Source organism: Alternaria metachromatica, assembly GCF_023757995.1.
Source record: "Alternaria metachromatica strain BMP 0045 chromosome Unknown scaffold_4, whole genome shotgun sequence".
Classification (NCBI taxonomy): Eukaryota; Fungi; Ascomycota; class Dothideomycetes; order Pleosporales; family Pleosporaceae; genus Alternaria; species Alternaria metachromatica.
The window spans coordinates 1864639-1885051 of NW_026055495.1; the positions used below are offsets into that span (position 1 = coordinate 1864639).

General features: G+C 32.0%; 2 protein-coding genes across 2 annotated transcripts; both read left to right on the forward strand.

Moving 5' to 3' along the window:
- Positions 1 to 364: 364 nt before the first annotated feature.
- Positions 365 to 2246, forward strand: J4E83_002944 (uncharacterized protein; the record flags this gene model as incomplete). Its single annotated transcript, XM_049329884.1, has 3 exons — positions 365 to 369; positions 421 to 583; positions 633 to 2246. 3 exons carry the CDS (start codon positions 365 to 367, stop codon positions 2244 to 2246), a joined length of 1782 nt encoding a protein of 593 aa, XP_049191563.1.
- A 1060-nt stretch (positions 2247 to 3306) lies between these two features.
- J4E83_002945 (uncharacterized protein) lies at positions 3307 to 5405 on the forward strand (the record flags this gene model as incomplete). The annotated part of the gene is made up of 2 exons (XM_049329885.1): positions 3307 to 3469; positions 3523 to 5405. 2 exons carry the CDS (start codon positions 3307 to 3309, stop codon positions 5403 to 5405), a joined length of 2046 nt encoding a protein of 681 aa, XP_049191564.1.
- Positions 5406 to 20413: the final 15008 nt, after the last annotated feature.

Sequence of the window (20413 nt, forward strand, 5' to 3'; positions counted from 1 at the left end):
TCTGCCACAGTTTAGACGCGTTCCGCCCTCGCATATATGTCGCCAATCTTCGGCGATTGATGCAATGGCTTCGACACGGCTGTCAATTGAGGTGCGATGCGGGTTCGATAAGCCCGTCAACAGCCGCCGCCGCCGCCGCCCCTCGGACTGCCGATGACGAGTCGGCCTGCCGTCAACCCCAACCGTGACAGCAGAGCTTCCCCGCGCTCTGGTGGGGCCGCTGCCCATTCCGTACCCATCCCACGATAGCAGCAGGAGCGATGGGGCATTCAATTCCCCGACGCACGCCGTCATCGGACTTGTGCGCACCTGCTCTGAAGCCAGCCTGGAGACACGACAGATAATACAGCACACGGCATACAACATGGTGTGAGTATGACGCCGGCATACACGGGCGTACTCAGTACTGACTACCGCCAGCTACACTGCGTCCTTTGCCTTCTTTGAGGCGCTCTGGGAGTACGGCGTCAGTCACGTCTTCGTCAACCTGGGATCCGACCATCCCTCCATCATCGAAGCCATTGTCAAAGGCCAGAATGAGAAGAAGGGCCAGTTCCCCAAGATCATAACATGTCCGAATGAGGTAGGTGCCTGGGATGCACTTCAATACGGCCAGACACTGACGCCTCTAGATGGTCGCCCTTTCCATGGCGGACGGATATGCCAGACTGACGGGCAAGCCTCAATGCGTCATCGTGCACGTCGACGTCGGAACCCAAGGCCTCGGAGCCGCCGTACACAACGCCTCGTGCGGTCGCGCACCTGTCCTCATCTTCGCCGGCCTGTCGCCCTTCACCATCGAGGGCGAGATGCGCGGCAGCCGGACGGAATACATCCACTGGATACAAGACGTGCCGGACCAGAAGCAGATTGTCGCACAGTACTGCAGGTACACGGGCGAGATCAAGTCGGGCAAAAATGTCAAGCAGATGGTTAATCGGGCCCTCTCGTTTGCTATGAGTGATCCGAAAGGACCTGTATATCTCTACGGCGCGCGCGAGCCCATGGAAGAGGACTTGACCCCGTACAAGCTGGAGATGGACTTCTGGCATCCCGTCGAACCCGCTGCCCTTCCTCCCAAGGGCGTCAAGACGATTGCTGAGGCCCTGGTGAACGCTCAGGAGCCTCTCATCATCACCGGGTACTCGGGGCGAAATCACGATGCTGTGCAAGAACTCGTGCGCGTGGCTGACAACGTCAAGGGCCTTCGTGTACTGGACACCGGAGGAAGTGACATGTGTTTCCCCGCAAATCACCCAGCTTGGCTCGGCCTACGCTACGGCAACGACCCTGCCATCAAGACGGCCGACGTCATCCTAGTCCTCGACTGCGACGTGCCCTGGATCAACACCCAGTGCCATCCCAAGGAGAACGCCAAAATCTTCCACGTCGATGTCGACCCCCTGAAACAACAGATGCCTGTCTTCTACCTAAACGCTACACAACGATACAGAGCCGACTCTTATACCTCGCTGACGCAGCTCAACGAATACCTCGAATCGCAACTCAAAGAGAAGATCTCTTCTCAGCTCTTCGACCAACGGTGGACGGCGTTGCAACAGTCGCATAAGAAGAAACTTGAAGGCATTGCCGCTGAAGCCAAGGTCGACGAGAACGGCCATTTCAGCACCCCATATCTTTGTTCTCAACTCAAGAAACTCTGCCCTAATGACACCATCTGGGCTATAGAGGCCGTTACTCAGACCGGCTTTGTTGCGGACCAGATCCAGGCCACGCTTCCTGGCTCGTGGATAAACTGCGGTGGAGGAGGACTCGGGTGGTCTGGAGGTGGTGCGCTTGGCGTCAAGCTTGCTACTGACACTGAAGGAAAGAAACAATTCGTATGTCAAATCGTTGGAGATGGTACCTATCTGTTCTCCGTTCCTGGATCGGTATACTGGATTGCGCAGCGCTACAACATCCCCATCCTTACGGTCGTCCTCAACAACAAGGGCTGGAACGCTCCGCGACGGTCAATGCTACTGGTACACCCCGATGGAGAGGGATCTAAAGTCAGCAACGAGGAGCTCAACATCAGCTTCGCCCCAACTCCAGATTACTCAGGCATCGCCAAGGCGGCAAGTGGTGGCCAGATTTGGGCTGCACATGCATCGACTTCAGACGAGCTCAGCAGGCTACTTCCTGAAGCCATCAAGAGTGTACTTAGCGGTACTTCGGCAGTTCTGGATGCGCATCTCGAAGGCCCGGAAGGGAAATATGGAGGAGGTAAGGGTCGCCTGGGGTGAGTTGAGCATCGCGACCCGGCTGGTGACAACTGAGAGGGCCTATGCTGCGTTCGAGGGGAATTTACATATAGCAAGAATTCATATCCATACATCCATGTTCCCACGTGTAAGGTCGTCACATCTGCGTGATGCTGGCTAACCAGCCCGTAGCCGTTCACAATGGGAAGTAGGCCTAATTGCGATGCATGTATGAGATAAATACCCAGTAATACAAACAGTACTGTGAGAAAGAGCCGTTCATGAAGTCAAATACAACACACAACAAGCCTCCTTTTCCAGCCCCAGGCCCTCCTCTATTGACAAACAAGGAGTTATATCGGAGATTTGCGAGATGCACCACACTTCGCTATGGTTCGATTGTCTCACGTCAGCTGTATATTACCAAAGCGCCGGAAGCTTGGCGGTTAACACAGACTTTGAGTTGCACAGCACTCTGTAGCCGCGTCACTGCCAAAGCACAAAAATATGTCGAAGAAGGAAGAAGCATGCGCATGATGACGTCGTAGCATGAGAAAGCAGCCACAACATCTGGCGCGCCCGTTATCTCATAATCAAGTGGCCGAGCTATACCCGTGCTATCACCCGCTATCCGCAATACGAACCCCATTGATGCTTCCCGGCAAGTCTCAAGCGGGGCGGAAGGGATCGCCGTGGTCGGTGCGGACAAGCTTTCCCAGCCAGCGTACCAAGGTTCACGGCACCACCAAAGCTTACGTCAAGTACGTAGCCGTCGCTTTGGAGGCAATTACCCTTCAGATCGACAAAAGTGCAGGACCAAGCGACGCCGTTGTCGTCCACCCCAGCCTCGCACACTGGGAACAGCAGGTGCGCGCGTGCCAAGACGGTGGAACGGGCTGACCTAGCTGGAAGAGGCAGCCGCATATGCACTTTACTGTGATATCTGTCTTGCCCTACGTAGTCGGCATCATGGGTAGGTAACTCTATCTTGATGATGCAGGTCCGTGTTCTCATTAATATGCTTCAAGGGTCCCTCCCACCTCCGCTTCTCACGCCCTTCCTGTCGCTCGCACATCTGCCTCAGAAAGCTTTGTGGTAAATGATGGCGACCCGAAGCCCTAATCGCGCCTCAACGGCTGTCATCTTGAGCACGATGCTTGAGCTTGCGGCAGCTGCTGTGGTGCGTCGCCAGAGCGCGCCGGTGAACCCGTTCGCGCCCATCGACCCCCAGAACTGGGTCAATCCAGACAACATGACTTGGGATGGTATGTCTGAGCACAACAACGCAAGTGGAAAAGGTTACTAAAGCATTGATTAGATTATGCTGCGCCACCCACGACCAATTGGGCTGATCCAGCACGCAAGGGCAGAGATCGGAACTTCAATATCGCCTTGGTTACCATAGATTACCCGGACTCTCCATTCGTCGTCACGCTGCCGGCCAACTCGGATATTTTCGGTAACCCGCAACCACTTGCCGCTGGCTTGAGCCGTGAGGATGTGCCCAAGTTCTACCACGATCTTCTCAACGTGCCCAGCGAGCTCAACGAAGGCCACACGCTTCACGAGTATTGGATGGGCGACTCGTTCGGGAAGTATGGCGTGGACCTGACTGTGTTCGGTCCTTATCGCATGCCGGCGCGAAGCTACCAATACGGCATCGACGACGAAGAGGGTGGTTTCAATGAAGGCGCTTGTCCGGAGGGGCCGCCATGCTCTGTTGATCTCAGGACCGATGCGCTCGGAGCATGGCGTGCCGATGTTGGGAATGAGACGGCAGACGCGTATGAGTTGGCCTTCATTCTCTCGGCCGGCCAAGACGAATCCTCGACATGGCAGGAATTTGGTGAGATGAAGTTCCTCTCCAAAGAAGACGTTCCCGAGGAATTTGGACCACCGGATAACTCCTCGCTTCCGAACTGGGCTAGTACACGCTACGTTGAGTGGTCATCGTGGGCTGCAGCCTCTACGATATGGCCGAACGCTGGTGGCGGTTCGTCTACCCAGGGAGAATCGAGTGGAATGGCTACTTTCGCTCACGAACTATCGCACTTGCTCGGTATTGGAGATAACTATAACAACCCCTTCAGCGACCCTCCGCGACGAACATACACTGGCCCATGGAGCATGCTGTCCCGAGGCAGCTTCAACGGACCCGGAGGACCCCACACGCGCTGGCAGATCCCTCCTGTACAGGGCGCGTCCATGGGATCTCTACACACAATGCGCGACAAGCACCAGATTGGGCTCATCGATTCAACTCCGATCTTGCAAATTTCTCGCTCAGGTCTCGCCACTTCTGGTCCGGTCATCGCGCAGATTACCGCTCGCTCTGTCGATCCGGTGGACAGTCTTATGGGGTTCAACATTTCCTTTGGTGCTGCCGGCGACCTTGCGCCTCCATGCAATGCGTCCCTCGATGCTCTGTGCGACGGACGTGGCTACAACAACTACAACGTTGAAGTCGTTCAGCGACTTGGTGCAGACTCTTTCTGCCCAGACTCTGGTGTCATGATTAGCAAGACTAAGGACAGCGATCGCGTGCAGCCGTTCCAATGGACGATTGATGCAAACCCACAGGATGCGCGCCAGATTGACTTCTACCTTCCCAACGGCACCGCAAGATACTGGACCATTGGAGACTACAGGCAGCTTGTCGATGCGCTGTTCCACGCCGGTACCAACTCTGGCTCAGAGTACGAACACATCGATCACGAGAACGGCCTGCATCTGTATATCCTCGAGAAGATGACTGACGACAATGGGGTACTGCACTACACCGTAGGCGCAGCATCAACCGCGACCAACGTTACTACGGCCGCTAAACATGGCGTTGAGCTCGGGTCCGGCAAGGTCGTCAGCAACGGAAACGCTACTAGCCCTGCGGATGGCTTGTACTGCACTTTCGAGCTGAAGAACACTGGTAAAGCCGCCACGCTTGCGACAAACCCTCATCCACAGGATCTATCCGCCTATCTTGGGTCAGATATCTACCGTTTGAAGGCGGAGGTCAAAGGCGCTGGTTGGAAGGTCGCCGTGCCTAATGCGTTGGCTTACGCCAAGGCGGGTAAGCAGAAGACAGTCAATGTTGCTGTTGGTTGCGCAGGGTATTGTTCCAAGGAAGCTACCGTGACTCTCGTTGCTACGAGTGAAAGCGACAAGTCTGTTACTAGGACGAAGACTTGCAAGGTTCGCTTGTAGATAGTTGATTAGCCCATCAATTCTCACATCTCTTCTGCCTTACTTCACGACAACTATTGCATAAGTCTATACTATCTACAAAATTTGGAAGGAAGGCAGCACTCTAGAGATCTGACTACGTCTTATCTTTGACCCTGCATGTCCAGCGCTTTGAATGTCGCCCAAGTCTGCGCAGCTGACACTGCTAAACTTCCTGCGGCTAGGACCAACGCCGTGACCCCAAAGATCACCGCCGCCCAGAACGTATACCAGGTATTGGAGTCTCTCTGGTCCTTCCACAGAGCGACGAACCCTTTCGGCTTCTGCTTCTCTAGATGCTCAATCAAGATCTTGATACGAGGAGCAAGGTTCGGGTATAGCTCGTACGACACTTGGTCTGTAACACCAAGGCTTTCTTCTTCGTCGTCCGGTTCGTCAGCGTACAACTCACTTGGTCGTCCACCTTCCGCAATCTCTGTACGTTTGTTATCAAAAGGCCTCAACTGTACAAGACAGTCGATAGGTAAATTGCACTTTCTGCCAGGGCTGTCTTTGAGAAGCGAGCGATAGTTCCGTCCGACCTCTGGGGTCGCGGCTCTCTGAAGTGAAACAACATGGCCATGGCGTTCAAAACCTTGCCTAGGCTTGAAAACAAGCCTTTGACTGAAGTCTTTGTTGGTAATTGCTGCTGTTGGACGCTTTGCAGAGGAGCAAGCCACCAAGGCAGCGGAAGGTCGTAGTATGCCTCTCTGCGTGATGAGCTAGCTGCCAGCTCACGAAAGATCCATGAATAGGACCTGAGTATCTGCTTTCGATATGGCATTGACAGTACTGTCATGCTACGCTCACCGATCTTTGCATGATCAGGTTCACAACCGAAGAGATCACAGTACATGCTAACGACATTAGAAGACGACACTCAGGGGGCAACAACAACTTACTGGAACATCGAGTTCTGGCGAACGTGTGACGCAAACCAAAAAATGTAAACAGTCAACGTTGATGTGTTAAGAGTCAAGTGCTCGTGAAGGTATTCGATCCACTCTATGTTTAACCCTCCAACACCAACTAGAAGATTCAGCTTAAGATGCCTTGAATTAAAAACCTCTGCGTTACCTTGTCTGAAAGACGAATTTCGCAACAGCTAGTCCTTGTGGCGTAAAGCTAGCGCTGCTAACTCGGATAACCGCAGTGATAGCAGATATCGGACTTCATCGGCATCGTCCATGTCATCATGTTCTGTCTCCGACAACATCCTCTCCTGCGATATCTTCTGAGCGAGCTTAGATTGGAGCTTTCGAACATCCATTCTCTCGCTTTTGAAGAAGGTGTTGAGGAGCTCAGTAGATGCGAGGACATACAGAACATGTTCCAAATACCTGATTTTGTCTGGAGACTGAGGCTCAACCAGAATGCGTTTCCTGCAAAGGCCATGGAGAACCTGGCCTACCGTGATAAGCTTCCATGGCTGAAACCTTGGATACACCCATTTACCGGCCAGCTGGTATTCGAGTCCTGCAGTCGTGTCCATGATCTCAACAAGGCAAGTCAACAAGTCTTCCGGCTCACAGTAGGCAAAAAACGACCAGGCTTTTGGCATATCCTTGTTTTCTCGGATCCATCCAAAGTCCAGGAACGTTCCACGTGGCCGACGATCCCAACAAGCGTCAAGCCTTTGCTCTGGATCTCCAGTGCAACACAGCAGTCTCTCTTGCACCAAGGGCATGAAAGTCAAGACGGCGTCCCAGTCTCGAAACATAGAATGCCATGACGATGCTCTGACCTCGTCGCACAATACCGCCAAGTTGTCGAAATTGACTGGATCGTAATGCGCAGCTCGACTTTGATCCACCCGTACGGGATACAGCCGAATGATGTAGCGATTATCGCTGAAGTGGAACTCGTCGAGGGACGTTGTTCGTACATCTGCAAGTGTAAGAACGCTTTCTAGAAGACAGGTATCGGAAAGACCTACGGTTATCCAGGAAGCGGTGTTTCAAGTCTTTGTATCGCTTGATTTCGTCTGCTGTTAAATGGTCGCCCTCTTAAAGGGAAAACTTCAACGGGATTTGTTCAAATAGCAGGCCTAGATTAACGTTGTCTTAGACTAGTTTATTAGGTTGTAGAGTTACTAGATTGTCTTGCAAAGTCTCTGTAGTTAGTACATAATTCTTATAAAGATCTATGTTTAATAAGCTATTATTTAAGAAGTTCTAGAACGTAACACTAGTAAGCTTTGTTCTATAAGGCTTATGCTATTAAGACTCTTATAATTAATCTACTACTACTAAAGATTACTCTTTATTTACTTTGTAATAATAATAAATAGCTAGAGACTTATTAGCTATAGAAGTATATTAAGGTTCTAGTATTAGTCTTACTAATGCTTAATAAATATTAGAGTTTTATTCTCTAAGAACACTACTATATATAGCTTTATAGACGTATTACTTTTGTATAGCTAGCTTATATAAAGTAAGATTAGTATTTATAATCTTTTAAAGAAGAAATATATATTTCTTTAAATCTTTAGTAATACTTAATACTATAGATAAATTAGAAATCTATAATTAGTACCTAGTATTAGGTTTATATCTTAGCTCTATATAAGCTTTATTACTAAGTAATATAACTTATAAGTTACCTTATAAGAGTCTTAAGTATCTATTAGTCTAGTGCTTAGATATTACGCTTTACTTCTTTATATTTAAATTAGAAACTATAACTCTACTATACTATATAAAAGAAAGTTAGAGGTGTAGTATCTATATAATAGAGATACTATACCTATATTAGATAGCGTATTAAGGTTATTAGAAGTTTTAAAGCTAATATAGTAATATCTTAATAAGTAGCTAATATAGTGTTAGATAAAATATAGTATTAAAGTAGTAATAAAGTAGTATTAAGAAGATATTAAAGGTAGAAGTAAGAGTAGCTCTATAGCTTCTATCTTAATAATAAAAATCTAAAGTAAGTCTATACTAGACTTAAGACGCTCTACTTTCTAGCTAACACTAAAGAGTATTAACTAGATTTTTTAAAATATAACTATTATATAAGCTTTAAAGCTTATACTAGTCTACTCTTTTACTAACTTATATAAGCGCGCTACTTCTATTTAATATTTTAGAGTTATATTTTATACTATACACTTATTATATTACTTTTATTTAGTATTTTAAGTAGTAAGTTAATATAATACTTATATTAAGTTACTACTATATATATAATTATCTTAAGTTTTAATATTTCTTACTAAGGCTTAGGCTACACTTATAGTAGTAACCTAATATAAGCGTTATATTAACTTACTATAGTAAGTTTTTAAAACACTAACTTTTATAATTACTATAATTATATATAGCTAATTATAAAACTACTTCTAGTCTACTTATTAGAATATCTACTTTTATTTAGTATAAGTTAAGTATATATAGCTCTATAAGTAAAGTAATAATAAAAATAGCACTACTACTACTACTACCTTTACTATTACTATTATATAAATATAGAGAGAGTAGCTACTTCTATATATTTAAAATCTAGAAATAGCTTTATATATAGTGCTAAAATTCTCTATAAAACTTAAGTTAAGTATAGACTTTAGAGGCCTATACTACTAGCTAGTAAGTATAATATTATACTTTACGCTATATATAATATATTTACTTTTATCTAAAATTTTTTTACTTCTATTTAGAGTTTTAGGCGCTATATAGTAAGTTAATATAATATATTATATTAGGCTACTACTATAAGTAAAGCTATCTAAAGTTTTAATATTTATTAGCTTTTACTTACTATAGTAACTTAATATAATATATTATATTTACCTACTATAGTAAGCTTATAAAATACTAACTTCTATAATTAAGTTATCTTAATCTAACTAATTATATTACTTACTTTTACCTTACTTTAGATAGTTATAAAAACTCTACTTTATAGAGAATAAGCGCGCTATACTTTTATAGCACTTTTATAGCTTTATATAGTAAATATCTACTATACTAAAATACTAGTAATATTTACTAAGGCTTTACTATAGTTTCTCTTATTAGATAAATCTCTAATATAATACTTATTTACTCTAATACTATATAATTCTAATATTTCTTTACTATAATAGTATAGTATAAGAAGTAAATAATAGTACTCTATACCTCTAAAATTCTCTTCTAAATAATTACTATATTAATATTTAATACTATAATAGCCTAATAGAGTATAAATATTTACTCTACTTATAATATAGTAATAAAAGGCTTTTAGAGGTAGGTATAGTAATAATACTTCTTTCTTAACTCTCTTTAGCGCGCTATAGTAACACTCTCTACCTAAGTACTTAGATATATAAAGTAAGATAAAACTAAGATAAAAGAGAATCTAAGCTATATAAGAACTACTAAGACTATACGCTTACTTATATATTAGAAGACTAGTAAGTAAATAGTAATAAGTAGCGTTCTAACGTAAGGCTACTAAATAGTTCTATTTAAGATTAGAGTTTACTACTACTAGTAAGATAGCTAAAATAGGCTAAAAATTAAAAGCTAAATATACTATAGTATATATATATATATATATAAATTAAGTAGTATTCTAGATTAATTAAAAGCGTAAGCCTTAACTCTATACTCTATTTACTAGCTACACTAAACATATTTCGCGCTTATACCTAGATAGGTATATATACTAACACTATACTATAGTTATCTATATTATTAGAATTATAATATAAAATAATAACTCTTATATCTTTTATCTTATTTTTTAAATTTACTAAATATTATTATAAAAAATTAATTATTAGTTTAGATAAAAATTTATAAACTTATTTATACTAGTTTTTATTCTAAATATAAAAAAACTTCTACTTTAGTAGACGTAATTTATATCTTTAAAAATTAAGTAAATTCTATAATAGGTTTTAATCTTACTATAGAAATATATTAATATATAAATAATTAATCTAGTTACTATTATTTATAAAATATAAGTTTTGTAGTATAATTCTTCTTTAGTTTTACTTTATAAGTAGAATATATCTACTAAGAAGCTTATATATTTTACTAAAAAGCTTTTTAAAAGTAAGACTAAAAGAAAAAGAAAATAAAAAAAGTTATACTAGTTATATATATAATAGAAATAGTTGTAATAAAAGTAATAAAAATTCTAATACACTTAGTATATAGTACTAAAGTACTAGTCTAGTAGCTCTTTAAAGTACTTATAATAGCCTCTAGTATAATATAAATAAGGTATTTAATAATAGTTTCTATAATAGCTTCTAAGATAATAACTATTAAAAAACTTATAAAAGTAGAAGTAAAAAAAAAAAGAAAATAGTTAGATAATCTTTTTTAATTAAGCTTTAGAAATATAGTAAAGTAATATAACTAGTAATAAGATTAGCTTTAGATAGACTTACTAATACTAAAAGAACTTATAAAGAGATATAAAAAAGAATCTAGTTTAGAACAAAATTTAGTCTATCTTTAATATTAAATTTAAGTAGCTGTTTATATTTTTTATAAGTCTTTAGATCTCTATTTTCTTTAAATTAATAATATATAGATATAATACTTATAGACTATAAAGTATATATAATAATCTTATAGTTTTTCTTACTATAAGTAGTTATTAGTATTTATAAAGAGTTTACCTTACTAGCCTAAATTTTAGAAGCTTTAACTATACTAGAAGTAATAATACTATAAATCTAAGCTTAAGTCTAGTTAATATTTATACCTTATTTAATAGAGCTTTATATCTTTTAGAAATAGGCTTTCTACTACTATTTTAAGTAAAGCTAGAGCTAAGGTTATTAATTAAATTTATCTATAAGTACCTCTATATCTCTCTAAGTTACTTATAAGACTTCTTATAGTACTCTATTTCTATAATAAATCTAGTAATATTTCTCTAAAGCTATATACTATATTAGTAGCTCTCTAGTATAGACTAAAGTACTAGTAAATAGCTAATAATTCTGTCTAACTTAATAAGTTTATATATACGTTTAGCGCTTAGATTAGTATTAAGAAGCTTAAGTAATTACTCTTTATTAATTTTTTTAAAGTTAAGCTTTTAAGTTATATAGTAGTACTAATAGATAGTATTATTAAAGTAGGTATACTTAGAATTAGCGTTAAAGTAGTTAATTAGTGCTATAAGGTAGTTATTATAGAGAGTAACCTTCTTAAGTTAGACCTAGTATTATATAGAGAATAGAATTTAACTTACTTAAGTAGCTATATTTATAGTGTCTTATATTAGTATAGGTCTATAAGTAGAATTTTTTAAATACTTATACTCTATTCTAACTAGGCTGTAGTAGTAATATAACTAATAGTTACTTTAAGTAGTGTACTAGTTTTTAGTAAAGAGAGCTAATAATAACCTTAGCGATATTATAGCGAATATAAAGTGTTTAGAAAATATACCTATATTAAGATTACTATATAGAGTTACTAGACTAAATTTTCTTACTCTAATCTATATTAATATTCTTCTATAATTAGAAATAAGCCTTTTTATATACTAGTAATAGACTTTATCTTTTTTAGACTAGCTTATACTAGAAAATTTAATTACTTATAATTACTTCTTTAGTTAGTACTAATACTATTATCTCTTACTTACTTTATATACTATAAGTGTATTATAACTTCTATAAGTTATAATAAATCTTTTATAGATTATTAATTACGTTATTATAATAAGCTATATTCTATATTAGAGAATAGTTATTATAATCTTACTACTTCTTTTAAGTTTTAAGCCTAGTAATATACTTATAGTTTTCTTATAATATTTTTTATTAATACTATTATTTATTCTTAGTAGTTTATATATTTAGAATTAAAAATTTATATTAATTCTAAATAAGGTTTAATTAGAAACTATAGATTATCTAATATAGAACTTATTAAAGTTTAAGAGTATCTATAATTATCTAATTATAGGTACGTAATTGCTTAGCTCTTAGGTAAAAAGCTAAAGATTTTATTCTATTTTCTTTTTATAGTAGAACAATTATAATATTCTAAATTATCTCTAATTATTAATTATTTCTTTAGCTATAATAGTTATAAGCTTAGATACTTAATTATTAAACTAGTTTCTACTTTATATTAAAGCTTACTAGAAGATAACTTAATTAACCTTTTTTTACTTTACTCTCTTTAAAGTTTTATAAGTAAAACTTCTAAATAATTACTTACTAACTACTTACTATATTATTATTTTCTATATCTTTATTTTAACTTTACGCTATAACTTAATAAATATAAGTAATTATAAGATAGCTTTAGTAGCTATTAAGATACTTGTTAAGAAGTAGTCTAACTAGAGTACTTAGTTTATACTTTTTAAGTAATACTATAATAAAAAAAGTATCTAAAAAGAAATTAATCTAAATTTTCTAGATATTAAATATATAAATACTTAAGAGCTTAAGTTTTTTAACTTTTTAGTTTTAAAGCTTATTAAGCTAGCTAATCTTATTATTAACTTTACTAAGAAGTAAGAATAAGTAAAATTTTTTCTAGAAAATTAAAATTATATAACTAAAAATAGTACTACTTTTATAGCTTACTAAAACTATAAGTTTTAGTAGAAGATAAAAAAAAGTAAAAGAATTAATAATATTAAGGACTAGAATTTATATACTATTACGCCTAAGTACCTATTACTAATAACTAAGATTAATAATAATAAAATAGCTTAGTTTATTCTAAAAACTTTAAAAACTACGCTTATACTTATAAATTAAACTATATAGAATATAGTTTATCTAGAGTATTATAATTATTTTAAAAAGACTAAAAAAGCTTTTACTAAGAAGTAGTTTACTAACTAGTTAATACTTTACTAAAAAGTAAAAATTTTCTTACTCTAGAAAGTTAAAAAGGTTTTTCTAATTACTAACGTTTTTACTATAATTTTTAATTTTATCTTTAAGTAAGCTTACTAGTAATAGTATAATTAGTTATTTAGTGTAGCTTATAAAAAAGTTTATTAAGCTTTAGTAATTTTAGTAAAGTATCTAGTATTATTTTTTAGAGAAACATTAATTACTATTAAAAAAAGTAAAACTAATATAATTTTTTATAGTATTATAAGTTAAACTTTTACTTTTACTATATTAAGTAAAAAGTAGTAAAGCTTACTACTTAAGCTTTACTTTTATAAGCTTAATATAAAGTATAAGTAAATCTAATTTTATATTTCTAACTATAAATTAGAATTACTAAATTTAAGCTACTAAGTATTATATTTATAAAGCTTTTTACTAAAAATAAGTAAAAAATCTAAAAGTACTATTATAATAAAAAGTAAAGTAGTCTATATAAGAAAATTAAGTAATTTAGCTAAAAAGTAAATACTTTAGCTACTAAGTACTTTAGTAATATAGATTCTATAACTATTTACTTTAATAAGCTAGTTACTAAGTTTAGATTTTTTATCTTTACTATAAGCTTTAAACTTTATAAACTTTTAGCTAATATAATTTTTTTAGTAAAGCTATAGTTTACTTAGTTACTAATAAAGCTTTAATTAAGTGTAACTTTTTTTTTAGAACTAATAGTAAGATAGTTTAGGCTACTAGCTAAATCTTTTAAGTAATTAGTATTAGTAGCTTATTTTATACTTACTAGTATTAAACTTATCTTTAAATTATATACTAATATTATTTTAAAGAAGCTTTCTAAACCTAGTAGTATATAGTATATAAGCTATAAATATATAATTAAAATAAGTACACTAAATATATTAATTATTCTTATAACTTTTAAGTTTATATAAAACGTTTTGCTTATTAAATATAATACTTCTATATATTCTTTTAATCTTATTATTATAAAAACTATTACTTACTTCTATATTCTACAATTATATACTAGTAATACTAATTTTTAGTATTAAGAATTAAGCTATTTAAGTAAGTAAGCTCTTTAAGCTCTTATTAAAGCTAACTAAAATATTAATATTACTAGTCTATAGCGTAGTAAATATAATAATTACCTAGCTACTTATATATTTTTAAAAATCTTATATTACTTGTATAAGCTATTACTATAATTCTTTTTTAGAGTATATAAAAACTTATTATACTTCTCTATAAGCTATATATTTAATAGATAGAATTTTATTATTAAAAAAATAATATTTAAGTAAGATATATAATTCTAACTTAAAAGACAAAATACTAGACTTTATAAAAGAAGTTGTTATAAGCTTTATAGCTATAGTTAAGTACTACTATTAGTAGAAGATTATAAAAATCTATTAAAATATAATATATTAAAGTAAGTATAGTAAAAATATATAATTACTTACATTATAGCCTTTTTATAATTATTACTTAAATTTATATAAAAGTGTAAATCTTTAAAGTAGTATATACTATATCTAGTTAAAGTATAATTACTATATAAAGTATAGAGCTAACTATTTTCTAGTATTTCTTAATCTTAATTTTATTTACTCTTCTACTATTCTTAATAAGCTTCTTTAATAGTAAAGGTATTAGAAAAAAAGTTCTATCTCTAAGCTTTTATTCTTTAAGTATTTTATTTATATATATATTATAAATAAGTATAATTATTTTTAAATATTAGTTTTTATAAAATAAATACTAAGAAACTACTCTATATCTCTCTAATTTTAGATCTTATACTTACTAGAAATCTTAGCCTATATAGCTATTACTTATTACTCTATATTATTATAATTAAGTAATAAAATATTTTTAATACAGAAAGAAATAAGAACTTTATACTCTTAATTAAAGAAAAAGTATAGCTTTTCTTAAGAAGCTATTATACTAATAGCCTTTAGTATTTTTAATAACCTTTTATACTATAATAGTAAAAAGTTTTAGAATTAATAAAGCGCGTAGTTAAGCTATATATATAATTCTAGCTTTTTAAAGCTATCTAGTATTTTATAAATTACTAAGTTCTCTAGTATAATTTTTATATTAAAAAATCCTTCTATAATATTAAACTATTTAAATTCTAAATTATCTTAAGTAGTAATTAGTATTATAGCGTAGAGAGATATTATAGTAAGTATTACTATATAAGTAGAATTTATTAAGTTTTTCTTTTAAAAATTACTATAAACTATAGTTAAAGCTTTATATTTAAAGCTTTATATTTAAGAAAATAGCTATTATAATTTAACTTATAGGTCTATACTTGTTTTAATAAAAGTAGCTAATTTTAGGCTTATAACTTATAAATTTCTATTTAAGTTCTTTTATTACTTAGCTAATTAATCTTTTTCTTAAAAGTATCTTTAAAAAGTATATATATTAAATACTAGATTAGTTATTTCTATAACTTAGGTAGCTTTTTAAAATTATTATAGTATTAGTAAGTAGCTTTTAGCTTATACTTACTAAGCGTAGTAGCTATAATAATAGAGTTTATAGTTTTATAGCTAGCTTAATTATTCTAGTCTTCTTAAAAACTAAGAAAATAAATTTTATAAAAGTTAATTTAGTCTTACTTATTAACTTAGTCTATAATTACTATATTTATACTATTTACGCTATTACTTTTTAGTTAATTACTAAGCTAAGTAAGCTATTTACTCTTACTTTTAAAGTATTTTAATAGTTAATAGATATTTATAAAAAAAGAGCACTTAGACTCTTTACTTATAACTTTTTTACTATAGCGTATTTTAAAAATCTTAGCTATTAGCTAATTTTATAGCTATATTAATTATTAAAAAAAGGCTACTAATTTAAATAGTTTAGTTTCTAGTATTTTTAGCGCTTACACTAGTTAAGTAAACTTTTTATCTAATTCTATAAAACTAAAGTCAATTATAGTAAACTTAATAAATAAAGTTAAGTCTTTTAATTATAATATAAAAAGCTTTTTACCTTTAAGTTATAATAAATTAGCTTTCTTAGGTATATATACTACTCTTTAACTATTAAAAGCTTTTAAGTTACTTTAATTACTTATTTATAGAACTATTTACTTAACTATAGATTCTAAAGTAGTAAGCTTAGTAAAAAGCTACTAATTATTAAATAAATATATTAGAATACTAGCTTTATTTTTTATCTTTATTAAATTAATAAAGCCTTAAATATATTTAATAGGTAGACTAACTTTATTACTTTAATTATAGTTTATATTACTTCTAGAATCTTACTTAGTAGTAAATACCTTTACTATACTTACTATTTAATTAATAAGTAAAATATTAAATTTCTTTATAAAATTAATAAGCTTACTATTATTAAGTATTTTAACTTATTTAATTAGTTAATCTTTAGTTAGCTTCTTTTTAAACTTATCTTAATAGAACTTTTACTTATTAAAAGTAATTTTATAAGTTATAATTACTAAAGAAATTACTAGTATTTATATATAATATAAATAAAAAGCTTAATAGCTATTAAAATATTTAATATAGCTATAAAGCTTTACTTTAAAGTTTTAATAGTACTTTCTAGCTATATAATTACTATTAGATAAATAGGCGTAATTACTAAAAGTATAGATTCTACTCTAATCTAGATAAAAAGTAGTAGCTTAGTACTTGATTTTAGGTAGCTAATAATATTAAAGGTACTTTTTAATTTATGTATATAATATCTAATCTAGAGATTAATAGCTATAAAGCTATAATAAAGTTATTTTATAAAGTAAAGCTACTATATTAATAATTACTAGCTAGAGTTTAGTTAAAAGATTAGCACTTATATATATATTAATTAACTTAGTAATATACTTTTAGCTAGCTCTTTCTACTAAGCTATTAAACTTATAAGTATATAGTAGAAGTATTATAATTATAATTCTCTTCTCTTTAGCTTATTTTTTATATTTTAAGTTCTCTTTTTTAAGTAATATTATAGTATAGTAGAGTAATATAAAAAAAAGAGATATTAAAAAAGTTATAGTTTTTAAAGCTAGATATCTAGATAACTAGACTAGCTAGAACTAAGATTTTTAGTATTTTAGAAGGCTAAGAATTTCCTCTTTAAGTTAGCGTCTTAAAAATGTTGCTTAGTAAGCTTTAGCTAGCGTAATACTAGTAGTGTTTAAGTATACTAAAAAGCTCTACTCTTTTTAGCTTACATCTTTTTATTTATAGTATTAATTTTGCTAAAATTTTAATATACTATTATATACACCTAGATCTATTCTTTATTTAAATTAGAAGTTATTTTATCTATTTCTATAATAGTTAGATTAAAAAGTTATTATTTAAGCTTTTTATATTATAAGCTAGCTAGATCTAGTAACTAGTACTTAGTATACTAACTCTTAACTCTTTCTACTACTTTATAATACTTAAGTAAGCTTTTAATATAATTATCTATTAATTCTTATAGTATTACTACTTACGTTTTAGAATAGTAGTAGAAAATAAATCTACTACTTTCTTACTAGCTTTTACACCTAAAAAGCTAGTAGGTTTTATTACTAGTCTTTTCTTTAGTAGATTCTAGATATTTTCTATAAGATTTAGATCTAGGCTATTAGTAGAATACTTAAAAAAAAAAATTCTATTTCTTCTAAACTAATTAAAAATAGCTAGAGTTTTATAAATCTTAGCGTTATTTTACTAAAATTTCTACTTTAGATAGAAGAAGATATTAGCTTTTTAAATGTAAAAAAGTTTTTAAATATTAATAAGAATTAACTAAGTTATAGTCTTTTAAAGTTAAAATTAAAAAGATTCTTTCTTACCTCTTTTAAAAAAGAGTTAAACTATAAGAGTTAAAACTTCTTTTATATATCTTATATTTATAAAGCTTTTAGAGTTTTATTAAGTCTTAGTTATATATAACTTAGATCTTTTACCTGTCTAGATAGCTCTCTAAATAGAGATATTAATATTATAGGCTATAACTTAGTTAGTAAGCTAGCTAAAAATAATCTAAAAAACTAGAAAAATACTAGATTTTATAGAGAATAATTTAGCTTATTTAGAATTTTTTTAAACATACTAGTATTAGTTATAGAGACTTATTTAGGCCTAGTCTTCTAATTTCTTCTCTTTTTAATATATTCTTACTTAGCACTATACTTACGCTATATAGAAAACTTATTTAAAAATATAACTTTATTAAAGTTTATATTTCTAATATTTTTAAAAGTCTTTTTAGCGTATTTTCTTCTAAATAAAGCCTTTTCTTTATTTAAAAGCTACTTTTTCTTAGTAGTAGAAATAAAGTATTTTTATACTCTTAATAAGCGTTATAGAGTTCTAGTAAAGAAGTCTAAATTATTTTTTTTTAGAATATATTAATTAATCTTTTTAGAACTATATTCTAGGTCTCTATTAACTACTTTAGTAGCTTTTTTAGAAACTTTAAAAGAAAAGCTTCTTTTAGGCTTAGAAAAAGTAGTAGAAGTATTTTTTTTCTTTTTAATATATTATAGAGTATTTATAATAGACTTAGAAGACTTTTTAAGTATAGTACTAATAGTACTAGTAGATAGTTATTATAAAAATAGAGTATAAACTTTTTTTTTAAATTTTAAAAGTTCTACTAATATAGAAAGAATATAGAGAAAAGAAAAGTTAGACTTAGAAAGAGAAAAATATATAAAATAAGACTAAAAGAAGCTTATATAATTTTAGCGCCTTTTTTTAGTATACTTTTTTTTCTTTTAATTTTTTAAAGTTTTTTAGATAAGAAACTATAATAAAAATTCTCCTAACGTAAGTATTACATAAGCTAGTATTACGTAATTTTTTCTTAGAACCTTTTATACGCTAGTTAAAAAGATATAGCTATATTAAACTAGGCTTTTTTTTTTACTTTATATTTAACGTTACTTTTCTCTTTAAATATGCTTATAAAGTAATATTTTAAAGACGCTAACTTAAAGGGGAAGTTCTTAGCTTTCTAAAATACTAGAAATCTTAGTTCTAGCTAGTCTAGTTATCTAGATATCTAGCTTTAAAAACTATAACTTTTTTAATATCTCTTTTTTTATGTTACTCTACTATATTATTATTTAAATAAACTTTAATTATCTTCTACTAGTAGTAGCGCTTAACTATAGCTATAAAGCTTTTAATAACTTTTATTATAAAGATTAAAGTTTTATTCTTTAGATTATAATTATATAGCTTACTTAAATAATTTTTCTTAATAGTTAGAGCTAATTTATTAAGTGTATAGCTTATAGAGAAGTTATATAAGTTTTATAATATTTTAAAGAATAGTTATAGTAATAGCTTATAAAGCTAATAAACACTTTTTTAAAATATATAAATAGTAGTATAATTATTATATTTACTACGCTATATACTAGTAATCTTTATATTTTAGATAGCTTTAATATAAGCCTTAAAATCTTACTTACCTAGATAGCTTTATTTTTAATACTAAAAGTTAGTGTTACTAGTACGTAATTATAGAACTTATAAGTAAGTAATAGTATCTATAATAATAAAATTAACCTTCTCTAGGTCTTAGAGATAGAGTCTACTACGTTATATTTTATAAAATTATACTATATTATAAATAAGAAATAAACTTTTAAGCTATTAAAACTAAGTCTAAACTTAAATACTATTTACTATATACTTATACTTCTCTTTCTTATATATTTATAATAAAGACTTATAATCTATATAAACTAGTTTATTACTACTAATAATATATAGATAATACTTAGTAGTAGTAGTACTACTATATTATATATAATCTCTTTTAAAAGCGTATACTACTACTACTTCTAATATAGTTATAATTATATAAAACTTTAAGAAAATTCTAGAATTAGTAGTAGTAGTAATATATTAATAGTACTATAAAAAAGCTATATATTTTTTATAGCCTTATACGCTAGCTAAATACTCTAGAAAGATCTTTTATATACTTATAGTCTATTAAGCTAGTTATATATTCTACTATAAGCTTATTAATAAGCTATTAGTCTTACTCTATATCTAGATTATTTATCTTATATATATTATTAGCCTAATTATAAGTTTATTACTCTACTTATAGAGCTCTTAAAGTTATTATA